At 39.4% G+C, this 23,224-nt stretch overlaps 1 protein-coding gene across 2 annotated transcripts in view; it reads right to left on the bottom strand.

Annotated features, from left to right (window-relative positions):
• Positions 1-207: 207 nt before the first annotated feature.
• The window catches only part of Copb1 (COPI coat complex subunit beta 1), a 34,366-nt gene continuing 11,349 nt past the window's right edge, over positions 208-23,224 (bottom strand). For both annotated transcript variants that reach the window (XM_032892848.1, XM_032892849.1), the window contains exons 7-22: positions 19,681-19,818; positions 17,582-17,701; positions 16,871-16,978; positions 16,641-16,787; positions 16,130-16,275; positions 14,284-14,380; positions 12,578-12,738; positions 11,405-11,525; positions 7,771-7,998; positions 7,422-7,601; positions 5,879-6,023; positions 4,640-4,759; positions 2,553-2,698; positions 1,817-1,906; positions 1,104-1,259; positions 208-580 (exon numbers count right to left, since the gene is read on the bottom strand). In XM_032892848.1, coding sequence (XP_032748739.1) covers positions 521-580; positions 1,104-1,259; positions 1,817-1,906; positions 2,553-2,698; positions 4,640-4,759; positions 5,879-6,023; positions 7,422-7,601; positions 7,771-7,998; positions 11,405-11,525; positions 12,578-12,738; positions 14,284-14,380; positions 16,130-16,275; positions 16,641-16,787; positions 16,871-16,978; positions 17,582-17,701; positions 19,681-19,818 — 2,163 coding nt within the window. In that variant the 3' untranslated portion in view covers positions 208-520. The remainder of the gene's footprint in view (positions 581-1,103; positions 1,260-1,816; positions 1,907-2,552; positions 2,699-4,639; positions 4,760-5,878; positions 6,024-7,421; positions 7,602-7,770; positions 7,999-11,404; positions 11,526-12,577; positions 12,739-14,283; positions 14,381-16,129; positions 16,276-16,640; positions 16,788-16,870; positions 16,979-17,581; positions 17,702-19,680; positions 19,819-23,224) is intronic.

Here is a 23,224-nt window from a genome sequence, read left to right as displayed (position 1 = left end):
AGACACTTTTCTCAGGTAATTTGGATACTTTTTCCCTGAAGCAAAGTTTGAGACCTTAGAGTTTTAGAGACACTGATGTCATTACAGAAAATGAGGGAACAATAATGCACTAAGCCAGTACCCGCTCCATTTTAGACCACCCACTTTGTAACTCTCTTCATAAATACAGGCCAGGTAAAAAAGGAAGAAATTCCACTGATACAAATCTAAAATTAAGTAATTTATTTATAAAATAACAAAAATTTATGAACAGATCTGTTTATTGTGAAAATGGTCTTGGTACATATGAGGAACTTTATATACTTTGAGGACAGCATTCAGAACTGTTAAGATAAAAGACAAACTATAATTTTAAACTCATTCTTGATTTAGGGGAAAGGCTATAAATTACTGGCTGGAATGAATTCAGCATGAACTCAAATTCTACAAACATAAAGCATGAAAGAGTACAAAAACGTCGGAGTCCATCAGCCCACACCTAAATTTTAACCTTACACTTTCGAGGACCGTTTGTTCATTCTTAGAGACTCGTCTTCTTTTGAGACAGGTTGATTTTATCTCCAAGGCTCAAGGCCATTCCCTGCAAAGAAGAATGAAGATGTTTATATTTTTATCTGGTTTTGCAATGTTGGGATTAACTCATGGTCTACACATGCTAGGAGAGTATTCCCAAGACTGAGTTACATTCCCAGAGTCAACAACAGTGATTACTGAAACAATGCCCAAACAGGCTGCACAGCCTAACTATGCCTCCATTGGATGATGTCACATTCAACAAAACAAAGGATATAAAAACAGACTCCAAAAACGTTTACTGGTTGATTTTAGTGATGTTGGTTTGTGTTAGACTGATGCCTTATCTGTCAAACAACTCTATAGACTCTGTTTCACAAACATCACTCAGGAATCGATGTTTTAGGCAATATGGTAGATAAGCCATTTTAAATGAATTAAACCTCAGAAAATACCATGCATATGAATGTATATATTCATCTCAGGCACAAAACATAATTATGACAGAAGAAATTTATCACAGAAATAAGACATTCATGAATTCTTCCTCTATTTGGTGCAGAGATGTTCTCAAAAAAGGATGTTATTACCTGACTTTTTGCACGAATTCTTATATGGCCAGTAACAGCAGCATCTGGTCCCTGGTGAACTGGCTTCTCAATGCTGACATTTGCAAGTGCATCCTCTCCAAATATAGAGCGAGCATATAGGTTGGCTGCCATGAAGCCACAGTAGCCAGAAAGGGCCTGGGAAGAAATGTGTGATAGATCCAGTACTTGGCTAGAGAACTATAATACCTTGGCAAACTCAATATACATGCAAACTATTACTTAAAACTTTACTTACGTGGTGCTTGGTATAGGAGCTAATGAGTTTGCCAAAACTCAAAATAAATATATGTATAAAAATTTAAGAATTCCCTGTGCATTCTATAGTTTTAAGAGTACTTATTCAAATTTATATTTACATATTCTGTTCTGATTTACTTATTTGTCTCCTGTACCAGGCTTTTAACTTCCATAAAGAAAGGCTTCTTTTGTTGGACTTAAAAACTGTTGAAGAAACTAATATACAGAATCTACTAGTTTGGCAGTAAACCCACACCCCGCCCCCGCCCCCGCCCCCATGTATGCGTGCGTGTATGCGTGCGTGCGTGATGCTAAACAAACATTCTGTCATTGAGCTACACACCCCAGATGACAGCTGACATTTTCTTATTAGGAAGATGCACATTATGGCATTAACAGAAACTCCCTTTTTATAGACTTTTTATAGACTTTCACCTCTTCTAGTCTCCTCCTACCTTCTCTGGAGTCAGGCACTTCATGTTGGTGGACTTGAGGATGTGCTGTAAATAGTCATTCAGGTCAGTCACGTTGGTGTTAACTGTCACCTGCAGAGGAGAGGACTCAGTAAACCTCACAGTGACTGTGCATCATGGCCATTTCATCCTACAGCTTTCTGCCAACTATGGAGGGAAGAGGGGCAATAAAAAAGTAAACGACTGCTACGAAAGCAGCTGGCATGGCAGTGCTTCCAGACAGATACCTCCCTAGACCGTCAAAGAGACACAGAGTTCACAGAAAACTTAGGGGGCAAAGTTTCCCACTGGGCCACAGACTTCGCACAGCCTTGAGGATACGAGAGCCAATGGTAGATTATCATCCCGACACAGCAGAGGAGGGATCTTGTCTACACTGTCTCAACCAAAGTAGTTACAGAGTTATGACTTGCTAGGTGTGGTGATGCACACTCTAGTGTCTGTGCCAAGATGACATGGGCAAGAGGGTTGGGCCCTGGAGACTTGACTAGGCTGGAGAGCAAGATACCATCACAAGATTCCAGAAAAAACTGTCATTCACCACACGGAATTACCAAAGTACTTGCATGGTTTCTCGTTAAGATAATACACAGGAACACATAATGAAGAACTGTTTGCTTCTCACTTCTTATGCTTTTTAGGGGGAATGACTTAAAAAAAAAAACCCTCATCACTAGTCATAAGGAAGAACTGCATAGGAAACCTCTCAACGACTAACTTTATTTTCCCATTCAAATTCGGCCCACATCTGACGGAACTCAGCATCAGTGCAAGTTGCAGGCTGGATATAGTCCATGATGTCAATGTGGATGTCACTGAGGACCACACAGTTTCTGTCACTTGCTGCTCCAGAGACATCATAAACTGTAATAAACATAAAGAGTCCCGATCAAAGGGTAGATGCTAGTTCAAAATAACAAATATTTATGACATTAGCAAATATTTATATATACTATATTCTAAGTGCTTTATAAATATTACCAACTGAATAGCGCCATCAATCCTGCCTTACTATTTTCTATCTCACAAATTAGGAAAGCAGGTAAGTCAAATAAGTTTCCTCAGGTTACAGAACTGGTAAGCGATAGGACTTAGGAGTTAGACCTTAGGCTCAGGTACACTTTGTCTCTTGTTGTTAGTGAATATATATATATATCTCAGCTATAATGGACCAGGTACTACACTAGACATACAAATAGTTCAGTATTCTCATAGTTGGGACCTAGTTATAAATCCAAACCTTTTCCTCCTAACATTTGGTTATATGTCGGTGAAATTTAGTAATATAAGATTATCTGTCTCTAAGACTGTCTCTTCCCTAGAAAGACATAATCTGGGATGGCTGTGATGATACACGCCTATAGTCCCAGAAGCTGGAACTGAAGCAGAAGTATTACTTTATTTGAGTCTAGTCTGGGTTACCCAGTGAGACTCTGTCTCAACAAAAGCAAAGTTAGGTGGTGGTATACACCTTTAATCCCAACATTTGGGAGGCAGAGGCAAACCGATCTCTAAGTTCGAGGCCAGCCTGGTCTACAAAATGAGTTTCAGGACAGCCAGGGATACACAGAGAAATCGTGTCTCAAGAAAATCAACCAATCAACCAACCAACCAACCAACCAACCAACCAACCAACCAACCAACCAACCAACCAGCACCCCTCCCCCTCCCAAAAAAAACCCCGAAAACAAAAAAGCCTAAATTTGAAGTTATACTCTGATAGGGATCTAAGTTCTCTTTTTACTTTCAGGGAAGACTGAGGATTACCAAAACTGTCTTCCTTTAGTAACAGTTCTGTACCTAAAGACATATCCCTAAAGCACACTACCTCCTCCCGCCTTTCTACTCTAAGCACTGCTCTGTCAGTTTAGGGCTCTCCCCTCTCACTTGGTTTCTGCAATAGCCTACTCAGGCAATCTTCCAGTATCTTCTACAGAGTTACCATTTGTACTGCTGTCACAGAAACAGTTAACCACACATCTCATTTGTCACCCTCCAGTGTCTTCCTGTTTCACAGGGCAAGCGGGGTCAGCTTCCCTGACTTCCTAACTCACTTTGCACTCTAAGTGTTCAGCACATCGTTCTATGTGCATTTGCTCTGCTTGTACTCGTAATCCTCTGTGGATTACTTACTGACTGTTTAAAATCCAACTCAACATGCACTGTGAAGCCTTTCCGAACATTCCAATCCCTTACAACCCTTTGAGGACTGACCAAATCCCTTCATGGACTCACACTGCTTCTCATACAAGCTTCCTTCACAGCATTCAGCATTATGTGTGAAAATACGTATTTTGCATACTTGTTTCCCCTTACTTGACCTTAAGCATCTGAAGACGGATCTGTTCCTCACTACAGTAGTCTATCCCTATAACAGAAATTTCTAGACAAATTCTTCTGTACAGGCTTACCTCAATGTCTGAAATAGTCCTATGTGCTGGCCTATATGAACTTCTACAACCAGTACAAATGTTCTACCTTAACAGCAACTCTTCCTTTACCCAGCTTCCCATACTATATTGCTTTCTGCACCACCCCAAAGAATGCTCTGTATCAAACTAACCCTAATTACACTGTTATTATTTCTGCCTCCTCATTTTGCCTGGTGGTTTCTTGAGGCCTATGACTCCTCCATCTAGCTCAGTCTGGTATTATCAAGAACATAATACAATGCTTGGTTATCATAGAGAGTACCCTATAAATAAATGGATTCATATTCTTCTCTCAAGTCATTTTCATAGCTGCATACTACCAAATTCTTTAATAAAAAACTCAATTATCACATGCCATAAAACAGAACCATACCTATATTGCCGAAAATTATTCCATTTTCTGTTGATGCTACCTTGACATTGGCTTTAATATTCGCAAAGTCATGAGGAGCAAGAGTCAAAGGAGATGGTTTTTCCACGAGTTTCAGATCCCCTAGGAGAAAATAAACAAGATTTGGATACAGTTAAAAACACATTTATTAATCATAAAACAGTACTAGAATGCATATGTTAATTTTTTAGAAAAATAAAAAAATAAGAAGTATATGATTCAAACATTATAATAAAAAAAGGAAATCATCTAATATTCTTGGCAATCATATTAATCTACATAACCTCTATTAAAAGGTATTAGGCATAATTCTATATTCTACACAGAGTAACTATATTCATGAGTGGGAGTACTTTGAGTATACCATTTCTATTTCAATGATTAAGAACTTCTCAGAAAGCTTAACCTATACATAGCATTACAAAGGGGTAAGATACCTTTCAAGATACCTGTGCACTCTTTAAGATATGGCTCACTGAAGACAGGGCAAAGCATAATTTCTCTAAATCCTAGTGTCCCCTGATGACTGCATAAACCACACCTGGAGACACTATACTGCTCTATACATATTTCATATTTTCAAAACTAGATGTACATACATGTGGTTACAGAATCTAATCTATGTCTTTATCAAGAAAAAAATGTTGAAAAACGCTAATAATGATGTATTGCTTTGGCCCCATGTGGCAGGGAACAGAAAATACTTAATTCTCTACCAAGGCAATTTAAATTTTAACTAAGTGAACTACTTAGTAAATGTGTTTTTAATTATTTGAGACAGGGTATTATGTAGACTAGGATGGTTTGGACTGGTTTCGTGGCTGAGAATAACCTTGAACTTCTGAAGTCCCGGTCTCCCTGAAGTGATGGGAAAACAAATACAGACTACCATGCTGGCTGAATGTGGTACTGGAGCTTGAACCCAAAGCCTTATGCATGCTAGGTAAGTACTCTACAAATTCACACAGCTACTACATCAAACTCAGAACTGAACCTACTTGAGTCACACAAAAAGCATAAGTCAGTCAAGTATGACAAAGGTTCAGAAAACTGGTAGTTTAAAGAGACAAAATTTTAACTGTAATCTAAGCCTTGATTATCAACAACGGTGAAAAGTTCTCAGAAGGATCTTTATACTGAAAACTATGACCCTCCCTTTCTTAGTAATGCATCATGAAGATCTATTACATAAAAACCTTTCCTTAGGATAAATTTTCTCACCTAGAGTAGCTAACTCTAATGTGCAGTTCTGCAAAGTATCACTGGTTTGGTTTACAACAAGAACATCCAGGACAATATCATACTGATTGACATGAACATAAGCTTCTGCATACACTGGATCAGAGAAACCTGTCAACTGAGTGACCTGTCAAAACAAAAACAGACATGATCAGAGAATGAAACAACTTAGCCTGATGAGTTCAACATCGGATCCACCGGGCAGGAGAACCAAATCCTGTTAAGCTGTGTCTGACCTCAAACACATGTGGTGGCTCAGTGGGTTAATGGATGGACAATCTGAGCTCCACCCATAGAGTACACTCCCCAACCCACCAAACAAATACGTAAATGTTAGGAATAATTTTTTTAAAGTAAAGGAACTTCTGTTTATATAGTGTAAACATGCAAATAATGAAAACACTATTTTACACTCAGTGAAAAATTCCAGTCAAAAAAACCAAAAGCACAATGATTCCACTTGTATGAGCAGAAGAAGTGGTCAAAATCAGAAAGGGAGAGTGGCCTGGAGCTGCCAGGAGCAGCAGGGAATGGGGAGGGGATGTTACTGTCTAATGAGACAGAGAAGTTCTGGAGATGGCTGCACAGTTATGAAACACAAGTAATGCCACAGATGCAGCGAGCTCAGCCGCAGATACACTTCCTGGCAGAGTCCTGGTTCAACCCTCAGCAGTGGGATGAAGCAAAGCAAGACCAGATTAAAACAGTAACTTCTATGTTCTGTAATTTTTACAACAATCAAAAGAAAAATCTAAAACCTTGTAAGTGTAAGATTGTTGCTAACAAGTTTTAATTTGCTGTTTATTTCAAGCAACATTATAGAGCTTAGGCTGGCCTCAAACTTGTGGTCTTGCTGTCTCAGCTTCTGAAATGCCAATTCTAAGTTTTGAAAGAAAAAAAAAAAGCTTTCGTAGTTCTGATTCTGTTACTGACTTTTATCTGTAATGGTCAAATTAACTTGAGACTGCTCACTCCTCTGACAGGTGACAGGTAACTAGCTTATAGTCTTTTTCTTTTTTGAACCAGGTAGCCCAGACTGCCCTTGGCTTTGTAATCTTTCTGTTAAGTGCTGAGATTATAGATGTGTAGTTCAAGTGAAGTTTCATGGATCTAAATATCACAAGGACTTGGTAAAAATTGATGCTAGGACTGGAGGTATAGCTCAGTGGTACAGTGTTTGCCTGCTATCAAAAGCAGAGACGTACATACATGCACACACAAGCTCCCATGGACTCAATTCTATATAACTAGCTATTTAATCAAAATAACCAAAAAAAAAAAAAAAAATCACACATGCATAGTAGGACCAGTCACTTATTCGTAAGTAGCCAACTTAAATAAATTTTCAACTGGGCATGGTGGCACAAGCCTTTAAATCTCAGCTCGTGGGAGAGAGGTCAACAGATCTCTGTGAGTTCGAGGAAAGCTTGGTCGAAGCTGTTAGTTCCAGCTCAGCAAGGGCTAAACAGTGAGACCGCACCTGAAATGAACAAACAACAGACAATCATGTGTCTGGTTCCGTTACCTTGTTGAGTTTGGACGCCAGGGGGTCTGCTGCCTCTTTCCTCTGAGTGTTACCCATCGCCGCCAACAAACTCAGCTGGAACTGATCCTCCTTGCAGTTCATCTCATTCTTAGCAGTTAGTTGCATGAAGGAAATGGGGTCATCAGGCTGTACTGTTACATTCCTCTTTTCAGATTCTTTCTGTGTTGAAGAAGCAACGCACATGTCTTTTTGTATGGAAAAGAACAATAGCTTTTCATAAATCTTTCACAGGGACAGACTTAAACAGAGACTGAAAAACCAACAAAATTAAAAAGGAAAAAAACCCCAACTTATAAAGCACTCTATAGACTTTTCATATATACCTTACCTTTTGGGATAGTTTCTCTTCTTCGAGTTTGGCAGACAACATTTGGGAAAGAGACTGTCTGCACTCCTTATTAAAAATGTCATTCATTAAAGGTGAGCATTCAGATAAGACCTTGAGGCACAGGGAAATTCGGTCTACATCATCATCAGTGATTGGCTTCTTAGGAAGAGAGGATTTTCCCAAATGAAGGATGGTTGCCATAAGCAACATAGCCTCAGCAACAAAAGACTGCAGAAGCAGAGAGACTGGTTACTGCCATGATTCTCCTGTCACTCAAATACAACTAACAGACAATTCCTCCATACACCTGAATTAAACAAGCCGTTCAGATTTTATTTCCCTAGATATTCCCACACCTTTCTCCCTGTTTTGTTCTGTCAGCCTTCTAATGGTTTTCTCTTTAAATCCTCCAGAAAAGCTGAAAGAACAATTTGCAACTGTTGATTTCTTAGCCATGTCTGCTTTCTGTGTGTTTACGTTCCTGTGGGTGCATGCGTGTGGAGGCAGGGGTCAACATTGCTTTTTGAGATAGGACCTTAATCTGGGACTCGAGGCTCAATGAGAGTAGGCTAGTCTAGTTGGTCAACAAGCCCAGAGAGACTTGTCTTTGCCTCTACTCAGACTTTACTACACCTGGCTTTCTATATGGATGCTGGGGACAGGACTCAGGCTCTCAAGACTGTGCACTTTACTGACTAACCTACCTCCCAGACCTTCCTATTTGCCTTTTTATTAACTCATATACTTTGGCTGGCCATATGAAAACAAGATTTCTCCCTTGTCCCCGCCAGCGGGGAACCAGTTATTCAGGGTCCCGAAGAGGCTTTCTACCTGTGGGCCAAAATGGGGGTGAAGAGAAGAAGGAGACCAAGCAAGATTCTGTTGTCAAGGTCTCGTTTATTGGGATGAACATTGCAGCTTTTAAGGCTTTCAGGTAGGGGGAGTGACCTTTGTGAAATATGAAGGAGGGGGAGATGAGGGTATAGGCAGTGATAGCTGGAGGCAAAGAAGTCAGGCGATGAGGTCAGGTGGTGGAGACACTGGGTGTAGACTGAGGAGATAACTGGTATCTGCTCGAGCTGAGGCATCCCTTGAATGTTATACTCCTGTGCCGTAAATTCATGGGAGAGGTTTTATCCAACAATCTTAAGACTTATGGCAGTCATCTTACGGGTGAGTCTCTGTGGCCAAACAGCCCAGAGTCACTTTGAACCATACAGTCAAAAAGCGGCTAGGCCCAAATCCAATATGGCTCCGTGCACTCCCTCATAAATATATTAGCAACTATTTACTGCGAATGAGTACAATTTCCTATAAAAACAAAAGTACTGATGATTTCTTATTTGAGAAGCTGAACAATCCCCAAATATATGTACTATATTATGAATTCAAATAAATCTTCCTAAATCACCTCAAAATGGTTTTTATTTTACTTTAAAACCCAGAATCAGTTTCACACATTTTATCAGCTACCATTCTCTTCAGTGTCTTTAAACTAGACCAGTTTCCTGGTTTTGCCTGATTTGTTTATTTGGTTTTTCAAAACACAGTTTCATTGTGTAGCCCTCTGGCTGTCCTGGAACTCCCCCTGTAGATCAGGCAGCCTCAAATTCAGAGATCCATCTGTCTCTGGCTCCTGATGCTGGGATTAATCCTGAGGACTGGAATGTGACCCAACACTTTCCTGGGTTTTTTTTTTTTTTTTTTTTTTTTTTGTTTTTTTTTCGGAGCTGGGGACCGAACCCAGGGCCTTGCGCTTCCTATGCAAGCGCTCTACCACTGAGCTAAATCCCCAACCCCTTCCTGTCTGTTTTTAATCACACAAGATTTTATTTTTTTGAGAGCACTTGCTACTGTTACACAGAGCCCTGGTTAGTCTCACAGGTTCACAACCACCTGAAACTCTTGTTTCAGGGCATCTGATGCTTCTTTCAGCCCCCGTGAGCATTGTATGCATGTAGTACAAACAAAAATAAGCAGACACACACACACACACACACACACACACACACACACACACACACATTAAACAAACAAAACCACCAGAATGATCATTATACTCTTGGCTGCAATTCAGAGTGGGAGCTGTTTAATGGTCCTGACTGTACTGCATTAGGAGGCACATCATGTGAGGTTGTGCCATTCATGGTCATGGTACGCACAGACATCTGTTAGGCTATCTTCATTTTTATACTGCAACCTTAAATGATTTTTCCTCAGATTTCATAATGAAATTTGTATTATCAGGTCTACGATTAAAAATCTCAAGCAAGGGCTGGAGAGATGGCTCAGTGGTTAAAAGCACTGACTACTCTTTCAAAGGTCCTGAGTTCAAATCCCAGCAACCACATGGTGGCTCACAACCATCTGTAATGGAATCTGATGCTCTCTTCTGGGGTGTGTCTGAAGACAGCTACAGTGTACTCATAAACAATAAATAAATAAATTTTAAAAAAAACTCAAGCAAATTCCATGTTATATGTGGAATCTCATGTACATTAACATGCCACAGATGATGCTCTATGCCACGACCAATTGACTTAGGTCCACATATGAAGAACTACTGAAGGTCAGGGGAAGAACTAGCAGAGAAGTAGGTGTAAACCCCCAGGGTTGTACCCTGTCTTCAGAAGGAGAGGGAAGGGAGGTGGGAGTGTAAAAAATAATGTCTGAAAAAAAAAAAAAAACTATGACCAGACATTTCCTAAATCCACAAGAACTGTAAATGTTAGACCCCCAAAGCTCAGAGGAAACATGAAGAAAACCACATTAAGCCATGGACAAATTAAACTGCTAAAACCCATAATAAGAATAATATAAAACCAGCCATGGGCAGGCAGGAGTGATAGAAGATTTCTCACTAGGAAGGCAGAAGACAATGGGAGCTATACAGTGGGGAGAAAAGAATGCCAACTGGGAACTCGCATTTTACAAAAACATGTGGAAGGGGTGGAGGGAGATGGCGCAACTGGTAGAACCCTTGCAACCTACGTGTGAGGACCTTGTCCAAGGACACTCCTCTCCACACAGGGGTGAAGAAGGGAAATGGCACAGAGGCATGCTGATGAGACGGAGAACAACAGGCGCCCACCTCTGTACGAGCACAGCTAAGTGTACTCACTAGACACTGCAGGAAACCTGGCTCCTTAACTGATAGCGACAAACATTCTCCTATGATTTAAAAGTGATACAACCAATCCTGAGGACATCAATTTGGCCTCTTAAAATAAAAACAGTTGGATGCTTAAATTACAAATTAAATATTACAAATACAACTAGGAAGGGTTAAAAAAAACATGAGAAAGTGTTTGTCACATGCTGAGTGAAAATGAGCTTTATAAAGTACAAAAGATAAAATAGACAACAACAAAAACGCTAATGAGAAAAGGCCACTGCTTCCATTGGCTGACTAACCCCGGCCTTCAGAAGTGACTCCATAACTCCTCACTCCTCCTTCATCAGACTAATCATAGTATTTCTGAGTTTCTCTGTCAATATTTTAGTCATGTTATGTGTCTACTGTGTCTGTTTCCCCTACTAAGACCTTTAGCATTAACTTTGAAGTTTTTCACTGTTCAATAGAGTAGATATTTAGTAACCAATGACTGTACAAATACAGAATAAATGTACATACATTTTGCTTTTTCTTCTCCTGAACCAATGCTACATAGCGTAATGCAATCTTGGTCAGAGTTGTGGCAAGGGAGGCAGCAACAAAGAAATCTCCATCCAGGAGGAATCCTCTCAAGGGTGGTCTGCAAAGGAATCAACAAACATGAAACACCACAATTTTTTTTTTTTAAATGGATAGCTACATTTCAAATGTTATCCCCTTTCCCGGTTTTTCTTCTCTCATCCCCTCTCCCCCTACTTCTGTGAGGATGTTCCCCCTCCCACACACCCTCTCTCCTCCACACACCCTTAAGTAGCACGTAGCTTTTGAATAAATGGTTCAGGTAAGCTACTGATTTCCTGTTTGGTGAGAAGGACCTCAGTTACATTCCTCACTAGTTTTCAAAATGAAAAAGAAGAATATGTAACTAATACTTTTCTTAAATAACTCAGCAGTCCAAAGAACAGAAAGAAAAGGATGTTGAATTAAGGATAGATGCACTGGAGCTAAAATGCGACTCCTGAGTGTGGGCTTATGTACTCTTTCAGAGTTGCTTACAAGGTTCTCTAGGTCTGAAATTCCTCTTGAAAATGGAGATAGTACACTCTCTGAAAGGGCTGCTGTCAAGACTGACATCAACTATCTGGTGTGGCTTCTAGTACATAAGAAGCATTCAACAACACTGTACCATCCTTTTTCTCATCATCGTCTCATAAACACGGACAGCAAAATAAAGAGGTGAACAACTGAAATGTTACTTATCAGTCAGAGCTGGACGGTTTGTACTGAGACCATAGCTCCAATGGCAGAGCACTAACCCAGCATGTGAGCGGCCCTGAGTGCTAGTGCAGGAGAAATGCATAATAAAGGAAAGAAAGAGAAAGCAAAGAAAGAGGGAAAACGTCAAAATATCTTTCTGATACTAACAAGCAATCAGACTTAAATTTATACACAGCACTTCCTATGTGAGTAAAATAAGTTTTATAAGAATATTTACTTCAATGGAACAGTAGGAACGAAAGACTAAATTTACAGAGACCATTCACAGGGAAACCTTACACACATACCTTATTTCAAGACCTTAAATGGTAAATACTTTTACTTAAGCATCAAAAACTAGTAAGAGAAACCACAGCTGCTTCACCACAAGAGGGCAGTGCAGCCGTTCAGCCAGCAAGGCGCAGAAGCCCTTACCTGTCCTCTTCTTTCTTGGTAGGTCTAGAGCTGCTGAGTGCACTCTGAGTAGCATAGGTGCCCATCTCTGTAACCAATTTCTGAACGGGCCCAACAGTTATTTCTTCTTCTGGTTTTAACTCGCCAGCTTCTTTCTTTATTTCTGATTCTACGATTGGGATCTAAAAGCCAAATGGAAACAATGATTTAGTAATATCAGCAGTAAAGTTACACTGAGGTAGTCATTCAACTTTATACAAAGGCATTTGGACTGTGGAGCTCTGTGGAAGAACAGAAGGTTAAAAGTCAATGATTCTGATGTGAATTCCCACACCACCACTGACTACTTGTATCATACTGAACAATATCATAATTTTGAGCCTCATTTCTGAATCTATTAAGGGGGAATCTTAGTTCTTTCTGAACAATTCATCAACAGAAAAATGAACAGGACAGTGTTAGCAAAGTAGATGCTCTATGGGCCTCACTCCTCCTCTTTGTCTCTTCCCTGGAAATATGAACCAAGACAATATTCATCCTTCTAAAACAAAATGCCAAAGTAACTTCCCAAGCCACCTTGTTAGCTGATCACAGGGTTGCTACAGCTTGTTTAACAACATGCTGGCTTAAATTTCTCTAAAGTCTTTTTTTTTTTTTTTTTTGGTTCTTTTTTTTTTTGGAGCTGGGGACGAACCCAGGGCCTTGCGCTTCCTAGGCAAGCGCTCTACCACTGAGCTAAATCCCCAACCCCTAAGAGTCTTTAATTAAGCCTACTCTATGTCTTTTATTTTAGAGATGAAAAAAAGTTTAGGTAGTTAAGGAACTTAAAGTGAAGGTCTCAGAGCTGATTCCTGACAGTAATTAGTAAAGAACCCAGGTCTCCCGATAAAGTAGTCCATTGTTCTTTGTATTCTACCACGAAGCTGTTTTGGTAAAGGAATATTCCAATGTTAGTACATAAACAGTCTCGAGTCAGCCTTGCTCTGAGATAGGCTTTCAAAGCACATCAGCAACAGCACAGTCTGTAGCTATTGCCAGGCATCGTTAATGCCAACACTCAAGAGCTTCTAGAAGCAGGTACATCAGTAGATCTTTGAGTTCAAGGCCAGTCAAATCTATATATCGAAGTTTCAGGCCAGTCAGGGCTACATAGTGAGACCTGATCTCAAAAAGAGAAAAAAAAAAAAAAAAAAAAAGCCAACAGTGGTGGTTCATGACTCTAATCCCAGCACTTAAGATGTAGAAAGAGGCTAGCTTAGTCTATAAATTGAATTACAGAATAGCTAAGGCTACACAGAGAAAGCTGGTCTTGAAAAACAACAACAACAACAACAACCCCCCCCCAAAAAAAGAAAGAAAGAAGGAAAAAAAAAAAAAGGATTTTACTAGCTGCACATTCTGCTAAAACAAAATCTTACCCAAAGATAAACAAATAATTATTTGAACAAGTGTTAATAGTTCTCATGGAGGCAGGGGGAGGGGAGCCACTTTTAATTTTCTATAGCTCCTGAGGTTTATTTATCTGGGTAATTAAAATATAATTTTCAGTGTTCTTTCGCTCCAACACTACATAACAAAAACACAAAAGTGAATGACGACAGAAACATCAATTGCTGTTTTTCTTTCTTTGTGCTAGGACTGAACCTAGGGCTGCATGTGACTGGACATGGACTTCACCACTGAGCTGCACGGCCAGCACAGCAGTTCTCTAAGGCACACAAACGTACCTCCCCAAGGGACCTGCGGACTTCAGTCATCACACTCTGAATGTCTTCCTTAGTACTGCAGTACTCGCCCAGGATCCACAGTGCTCCTCGATAAATCCTAGGACAAGAATGCAAGATCTGAAATACAAACCTGGGAACAAATCTTGATGTAGAAACACTTCTCTGTGAATTTAAGATAAGGCAAGAAAACAGGATTTTATATTCTGGAAGAGGAACATTTCAGAAAGACTGGAACAAATGGGAAGCTAAGAAAATAGCTATTTGCATTCACTGTCATTAGGAACATTCTAAAATTAGTGAGTTGAGCAGTAAAAGTTAAATAGCCAAATGTTTCCCACAGGCATTCATTTAGAGGATAGTTAAAATTAATAAATTTGGTTTTATCACTTTCTACTATGAGAAAAATATTATTTGAATATAATTTTTAAATTAATTTCACTTTTTTTGTGCAAGACATAAAATGTTGAGTGGGATGACATATACAGAACATCTTGTTGGGGCTGAGGGTCAATTCACTGGTACAGTGTTTAGCTGGGGACCACACATGTGCTGGGTTTGAAACCAGCCCAGAAAGCACTACAGCACGCAATGACGGCCAGCTGCAGTAGGCACATATTCACAATAAAGGTACTCAGGCTACACAGTAGTGTCCTGTCACAAGAACAAAGCCAATTCTCAGTCTAAAATGTTACTGGGGAAATGTGAACAGGATGGCCCCACAGGCACATGTGTTTGAATACTTGGCCATCTGGAGTGGCACTATTATGAGGTATGGCCTTGATGGAGTAGGTGTGACCTTGTAGGGGTAGGTATGGCCTCACTGTAGGAAGTGTGCCACTATGGAGGCAGGCTTTGAGGTCATATGTGCTCAAGCCATGCCCAATGTGACACACAGTCACTTCCTGCTGCCTGTGGATCTAGCTGTAGAGCTCTCAGCTACCTCTCCAGCACCATATCTGCCTGCACGCCACCATGCTTCCCACAATAATGGACTGAACCTCTGAACTTACACGTTTTCCATTAGAAGAATTGCTATGATAATGGTGTCTCTATACAGCAATAGAAACTCTAAGACAGTTAACAAAGACAGAAATAATTTTCTATTTTAAAATGTTAAACTGGATAAAATTTTTAGTTATCCTTTTTCTTAGATTTTAACTCAATTTATTTAGAAAAATAAAATCAACCATAGAAACTAAAGTCCCAGAAGATTTCAGCTGTCAAAAGCAAAGCTTTGATTCAATTTTTCCTCATAACAGGACAAATTTTACTTTCATATACATGCATACACATATATCATACATAATATGTGCATGACATGTGTATGTGTGTGTGTGTGTGTGTGTGTGTCTGAGTGTGTGTATGTATGTATGTATACCTCTCAGTCACTTTCACACCACTGAACTAACCGTGGACTGGTCCCATCCTATTTAATTAGACATACAACCAATCTCTTGTAGTTTATCCAGTAAATGCAATAAATGAAGCAAAATCTGTATCCAAAAACCCTTTGTCATAAACACAGGCTAATGGAATCTAACACATCAGATTCAGATTGTTTTCAAACCTTTTCAATAAATGCTAAGGGTGACATAAATAATATTCAAAAGGTGATTTTAAGTACAACACTTAAAAAAATGTTTCTTGGTCATTCTGTGGTTCACAACGTTTTAGATGTAATTAGAATACGGAAGCCTAACTGAAACAATTCTATGCACTACGAACTGAGAATGGTGAATGATGTTGTGCACTGTATCTTATTTCCTCTATTTTATTTTCTACTGACTCTTTAAAATAGAAACTGACAAAAGTGCTCAACTTTACATTAAGTGTAGTTTAAACTTACTTGACAGACTTAATAGCATGGAAGACTTCCAGCATCTTCTCAACAATCAGCATTCTCAGGTTGTCAAAGCGCTGAATGGCTTCACGCACAAACTCCAAGACATCAGCAGCTGCTGCTTCATTACTGTCACTGAGAAATTCCATTAGCTAACAAAAAAGAGAAACGGGACAAATAGTTATATAGTTTCCAGAGAGAAAAGCATATAAAGTCAGAAATAAATTAATGAACAAAGAGTGGAAGTCTGTGATTTTTCAACATATAGACCAAAATGTAAGCTGAGACGGACACTGGCACATAAACAGGAGTCTCGATAGTCCTGTGTGCAGCCAAGTTTGTGATGAGGATTTAGAGAAAGAAATCTGAGTTCTTTCCCTCGTTATCATAGGAATACATGTAAAGATCTTGATTTTTATTATTTCAGATGGTTACAATTTCAGTAGATGTAAAATAACCCAAAAAGAAAAATGAAACATCTAGAGAATCTTACAGTAAAACAGTAAGAGTTACATACCACAGGAATAACATTTGCAGCCATATCTGGAAATCGGACAGAGCAGGAATGCAGTGTTCGCACGAGAAGCTGTCGGTATTTGTCAGTGTCTTCATGCTCAGACACGTTATTTGTTTTAATTACTTCCTTCTTCAAGACAATAACCAACTATGGGGGACAAAAGTAAAAATAAGTGAGAACGACATCCTATCTGGACCTCTTACAAATAATGTCACCAATGTCTGTTTTACCTCTTCAACATTCCTAGATGAGACAAGATCCAGTGCTAACTGCAGTGTTTTCTTGCGCACTTCTAGGTCTGGTGTACTCAGTACTCGTAGGATGTCCATGACCAGATCCTGAAAAAAACAAAAACTACAGAGTGATGCCAGTGTTTTTATCTTTGTGAGAAAAATATCCTAACTGTACCACAGTGCTTTTTGCCCTCTATCACCTCAGGCCTCTGATGAGTAATGGCATTAGTAGTGTAAGAAGAAGTAGATACTTGGTTTACCTAGTGTAATGAGACATAAAGTGATGACATCACATGTGACATAGCCAAGCTGACAATGTATGCTTCGACTCTATCAAGTTTTAGATTTGACTTGTTTCATGGAAAATACAAAAGTCAGAGGAACGAGCTAAGTGACATTACAGCAAAGTAACCAGCCACATCCAGGAGGAAGAACATTTTAGAGGAAACCCAGTTTAGTTAACTCTTCAACAAATTGATGACCAGTAGAAAGACGTAAAAGGAGATAGTGATTTAAGAGTTACACCTCATGGGAAACCAGGAAAGGGGATAACATTTGAAATGTAAATTAAAAAAATCCAATAAAATATAAAGAAAAAAAAAGTTACACCTCAGTTGCCCAAAATTTACACTGCCAGGCTTCAGGTTCTAGGTTACATGCAGTGGCAAGGCGTGGGCTGATCTAAACATAAAGGACAACAGAACTTACCTGGAGGACTCGCTCGTGAGCAGGATGCTCTTTTAGTTCTACCAATCGGTCCAGGACGATGAGCTTTACATTGTTATCACTCTCCTTAATAATTAAATCAATGTAACACTGAGCAGCAGCCTATAAAAAAAAGAAATGCATTCTGGAAAAACAATCGTTGTGAAAGTAAGAACTGATCCTCCCTGCCAGGCCCCTAAGAAGCTAAAATAAACCCATTTGCCTCTGCACTAGCATTTATGCGTTTCATTTAGAGGGATGTGCATGTCTGCCACCTAATTATAACAAGCCTCAGCGTTACTCTAGACCAGAAGGCATGGGGACGATGACAAAGTCAAGGATGGAAAGGAGCTGCCACAGATGCAAATACTTACAGACTGAAACTGAGGAAACATAGCAGAAGAGGGTGGAGAATATGAATATGGCTAGTAAACACATCTCACATCAGGGATAAAATTTAATACCTTTACTACAGTGATAAAAAAGCAAGAATGTAAAGAATCTAGACAATCTGTTATGAAATATTTTAACATATATTTAAACTTTTCAGGAGATAGTGCTGGTGACTAAACTCCTTCCACATCCCAGTTAACCGCTTTAGCAACTGAGCTACAGCCTTCGTGCCCTGTTACTGTGCTTACATATGATTTTTAAAGGTATAATGGTTTGTAGAATGATCAAGTTTAAAAATCAAAGAAAAGAGTAGGCAATCTAGAAAAGTTCTCAATGGTCAAAGCTGGAATAACTTGAACAAAATAATGGTAACAGTGGACTCTGCTACATAGACTAAATATTCATACTGACGTAAATGAAAAAGAAAAGAGAAAATCAGTGCTTCCTTATGTAGAAATGCCACAGTAACTGCACAATGAGGTACTATACAGTTACCTTAGAATATCTAGTAATAACTATTGCTGAGAAAATCCATCTATCAGTGTTAAAATTAGTGGAAACAAACCTGAGGAGTGACAAGAAATCTACAGTCTCAAAGTACCTTGAATATATTTTGAATATAATGAGAAAAATCAGAAGAGTAAAGAAATCAGGGAGACAGTACTCAGTATAAGTGCACAGGTATCCTATACTGAGAACAGTGACAACAGAAGATTGGTTTTGTGCTGTTCTTCTCCAAAATGCTTAATCTCAGCGATTATGAGAAAACAAGACAAACGCGTGTTCCACAATCACTCATAAACAAACTCGTATTCTTCATGAAGACATGAAAAATAACATTTACAGATTAGAGGAGACTCACACAGACAAGAGTAGACTGTGGGATCCTAGAGTTAATCATGAAACACAAAAGGGCATTAACCAAAACTTGAAGAAAAATTTGAACAAAATCTAGTTTATCTGACAATACGGTTTCAATGTTAATTTAGTTTTGATAATTATATGATAATCACACAAGGTATGAACATTACAGGATGCTGGAAGAGGAATGTATGGGAACTCTGTCCTATTTCTGTGACTTCCCTTTACATTTAAAATTATTTCTAAATAAAGTGTTTTAAGTATTAACAGGTAAAACAGTAAATTCAACACTTTATGCCAGCCGCCTTTCTAACAACTGTTCTCTGAGCATGTCAGTGGTATCTGACAGTGTTGATGGACTACACTAAAGAAAAGAAACACAGTCATCATTGTGGAAGATCCCCAAGAAACTTTTTAGAAGTCATCATTATAGATTCAGTTTTTAACATAATTATGAAGAGAGAACTTAAAACATCAGTAAAATTCTCTAGAAACCAGAAATACTGTAATTCTTTCTCTCTTTTCTCCATAGGTGTGTGAAAGCAGAAAGAAAAGGCTGCATTATGTAAGAAGGTTACCTTACGAAATCTGTAGTCCTCTCTGCCATGCACCTAGCCTGTAGCTTGGTGGCCAAGGGTAAATATGAATGCAGCCCAGCACAAAATTGTACTTACTTAAAGCTCTGTGTGGGTGTGGGTGGGTGGGTTGAGGGGTATTGATATTTCCCCTCCTCTAGTTCAGTGGCATGGTTCTCAAGTGGGGACTTTGTAGATGTCCTATTAATGATGTCAAATGTTGGACATATCTGCGTTAAGCATCAGTAAGTCATCATACTGTCACCAAAGTACCTTTATTGCAGTTGGAGCACTTGACAGTGTCACCAGTGTCCCAGCAGCTTCATATTTTACAGCAGGACTAGATGACTGCAGTAAGTTATAGATGCAGCGAATGAAACGGGCCCTCTCTGATGGATTAGCATGACAGACCTGGAAAAGAGAACATTAGGCTTTAACCGGTTTCAAGGACACTACACACACATAAGAGGCCACATTCCCAGTCTTTCTATTTATTTTCAGGTGACTTTTTTTCTTTTCTTTCTGAGACAGGATTTCTCTGTTTAACAGCCCTAGCTGTCCTGGAACTCACTTTGTAGACCAGGCTGGCCTCAAACTCACAGAGATCCACCTGCCTCTGCCTACTGAGTGCTGAGATCAAAGGTATGCACCACCACCACCTGGATCCAGATGGAATTTTTTAATGCATGGTGACTCTCACTTTTAATCTCAGTCTTCAGGAAGAGGTAGGCAGATCTCTGTCAAGTTCCAGACCACCTGGGGTTACATGCATAGTGAGACACTGCCTCAATAAATAATAAGTAAACTACAATATAAAAGCTAAGTATAATATTTCAAAGATATAAAAAAAAATACCAGCCAATGTATGAGTAAGATGTAACAAACACTGATAGTTTTAGAAAGAAATGATGTATCTCAAATAACTGTCACAGGAGCTGGCTAGATGGCTCAAAAAGTAAAGGTCTTTGTGGAACAAGCTGGCAACATGAGTTTGAGTCTTGGAACCTATACAAAAGTAAACTCTGCAAAGTTCTCTAACCTCCATGGTTATGCCATGACACGTGCATGCACACACACCAAAATTAGAAAGCAAATTCAAGTATCTGTCATAGCTGCTTATGCACTTATCTATTTTATCATAATTTACATTTTCATTGTTTCACAAGTTTTCAGTGGGCTTATAAAAGATTTGAGTATTTTGAACAAATGAAAAGAAAAATCAGGGCTGGAGAGGTGGCTCAGGGGGTTAAGAGCACTGCCTGCTCTTCCAGAGGTCCCGAGTTCAATTCCCAGCAATCACATGGTGGCTCACAACCATCTGTAATGGAATCTGATGCCCTCTTCTGGTGTGTCTGAAGACAGCTACAGTGTTCTCATACATAAAATAAATATTTAAAAAAAAAAAAAAGAAAAATCAAAGCAAGAAAAACTAGAACACATTCACCAACTATAGTAATATAAATGCCCCGATAGACTAGTACATTTTACCTAAATTCTTATTCTGAATGCCAAGCCAAAAAAGAAGACACACTGAGGGTAGCAATGGACACCTTTAGTCCCAGAACTCAAAGAATAGGAAAGAGGATTGTGACTAGGGGAACAATCTGGATATTTATATTTGTTTTATTAGAACATGATGACAATCAGCTCTTTCAAAAGATATTGCAAACTGAAGTGCAGTCAATGTAGGAGAACAGCTGAGTCCAGGAGTTCAGGGCTAGTCTGAGTTACACAGCCACGACCCTGTTCTCCAACCTCCACAAAACCCCAATGGTGAAAGTGCTGACAACAAAGTGCTGACCCTCCCCAGCTTTAACAGGACTAAGGGCGAGTCCAGACCTCAGGCCCCGGGGCTGGCTCTTCCTAGTGTCCTCCGAGAACTACCTCAGGGTTTTAAGAGAATCACTTATTTTTTGAGGGCAGAGTGCCCTAATAACTCCCTACTAGGCTTTACCTCTTATGTTCCAACACCTATATATTGACACACACTGAGACTCGAGACTTTTGAGGACACACTCAAACCATATCCAAATCATAGCACCATATTTATAGTATTTGATTCACAGTGAGAGAGGTATGTCTCTTTTCTTCCACTAACTCAGAAGCCGCTTAAGGGTTATTAGCTGGTCAATATTGTTATAAAACACTGACAGTATCATTAGAAAAGTAGTACTGACAGATATGCTCATCATAAGGTTACAATACTAAATGGAAGCATGAAATTTTCCATTTTGCTTTTTTTTTTTTTTAAAGATTTATTTATTTATTATATATACTACACTGTAGCTGTCTTCAGACACACCAGAAAGGGCATCGGATCTCTTTAGATGTTTTCCATGTGGTTTTTGACCTCTGGAAGAGAACAGTGGGTGCTTTAAAATTCTCCAGCCCCATTTTGCTTATGTATCTGTGTCTATAACATGGGAGCAAAGGGTTGTGAAAACATGTGGTAGTTGGATGGTATCTCAGCTCTCCTCTCTCCTTCCTCCTATGTGGGTTCTGGGGACAAAACTCAGGATACTAGGCTTATGCCCCAAGCACCTTTGCCCACTGATTTACCTTACTGGTTCCATCTAATCACTCTTTAAAAATTAAACACATAAAGTTTATTAATTTTTAGGTTTTCAAAACTGTTTAATGTATAATAAAAAAATTTAGAGAGGTAAGGGGGGTTTTACATTTTATTCTAAAGCCTTATTCATAATCCACCTGATGACTGGGCAATACACAATGATTTGTTTGAGCTATACTGACAAATTATTTCTTATAGAGGTTTAAAAAGAATAGAAACAAGTCTTGGGAAACACAATAAAAGTATTAAAGAAAAACTGGTTTAAGAAGGCATAAATTAAGATATTTAATAATATCCCTATTATTAAAACATTATTACTGGAGTTAGTGAGATGACTAAGTGGGTTAAGACACTTGCCATGAAGCCTGATAATCTGAGTTCTATCTATCCCTGGGACCCACACAGTGGAAGGAGAAGTGACCCTCAAAAGTTCTCCCAAGGCTCACAATAAATATATAAAATATCAAGTTAGAAAATTATCATAGCAATTGAGGAATATTCTTGAATAAGACTATTTACTTTTGTCTTAAATTGCCGATTTACAAGTCAAAAATTATCACTCTTAAGAGATTTTTATTTTTCTTTCATGTTATATCCCAACTGTACCTTCCCCTCCCTCCCACTTCCCCTCTCCCCAACATGCACCTCCTCCAGCTCCCTTAGAGAACAGCAGGCCTCCCAGGGACATCAACCAAGCATGGCATAACAAGCTACAATAGACCAGGGACACACATCACACCAAGGCTGGACAATGAAACCCAGTAGGAGGAGAAGGCTCTCAGAAACAGGCAAGAGTCAGAAACAGCCCTCACTCCCACTGTTAGGAATCCCCACACACCAAGCTACTCAGCCATAACATATATGCACAGGACCTAGGTCCAACCCTACAGGCTCCCTGATCCCTGCGAGCCCCCATGAGTCCCAGTCAGTTGACTCTGTGGAATTGTGGGCTGTATGTTCTTGCACTGTCCTGACCCCTCTGGTTCCTCAGATCCTTCCTCTCCCTCCTTCACAGGGCTCCCAAAGCTCCCTCTAATAGTTTGGCTGTAGGACTCAGCATCTGTTCCCATCAATTGCTGGATAGTCTCTCTAGTGACAATTATGGTAGGCTCCAGTTCTAGAACACTCTGCAGGCAGCACACATTGTAGGTCAAAGGTTTAGTGGTTGGGGTGAAGCCCAACCCCTCCATTTGAGGCTTTGCTTGGTTACAGAAGATGGCTGGTTCAGGCTCCACGCCCACCATT

Source organism: Rattus rattus, chromosome 2 (assembly GCF_011064425.1).
Source record: "Rattus rattus isolate New Zealand chromosome 2, Rrattus_CSIRO_v1, whole genome shotgun sequence".
Lineage (NCBI taxonomy): Eukaryota > Metazoa > Chordata > Mammalia > Rodentia > Muridae > Rattus > Rattus rattus.
The sequence above is the reverse complement of the archived record's forward strand: the minus strand, read 5'-3'. Positions and strand labels throughout refer to the sequence as shown.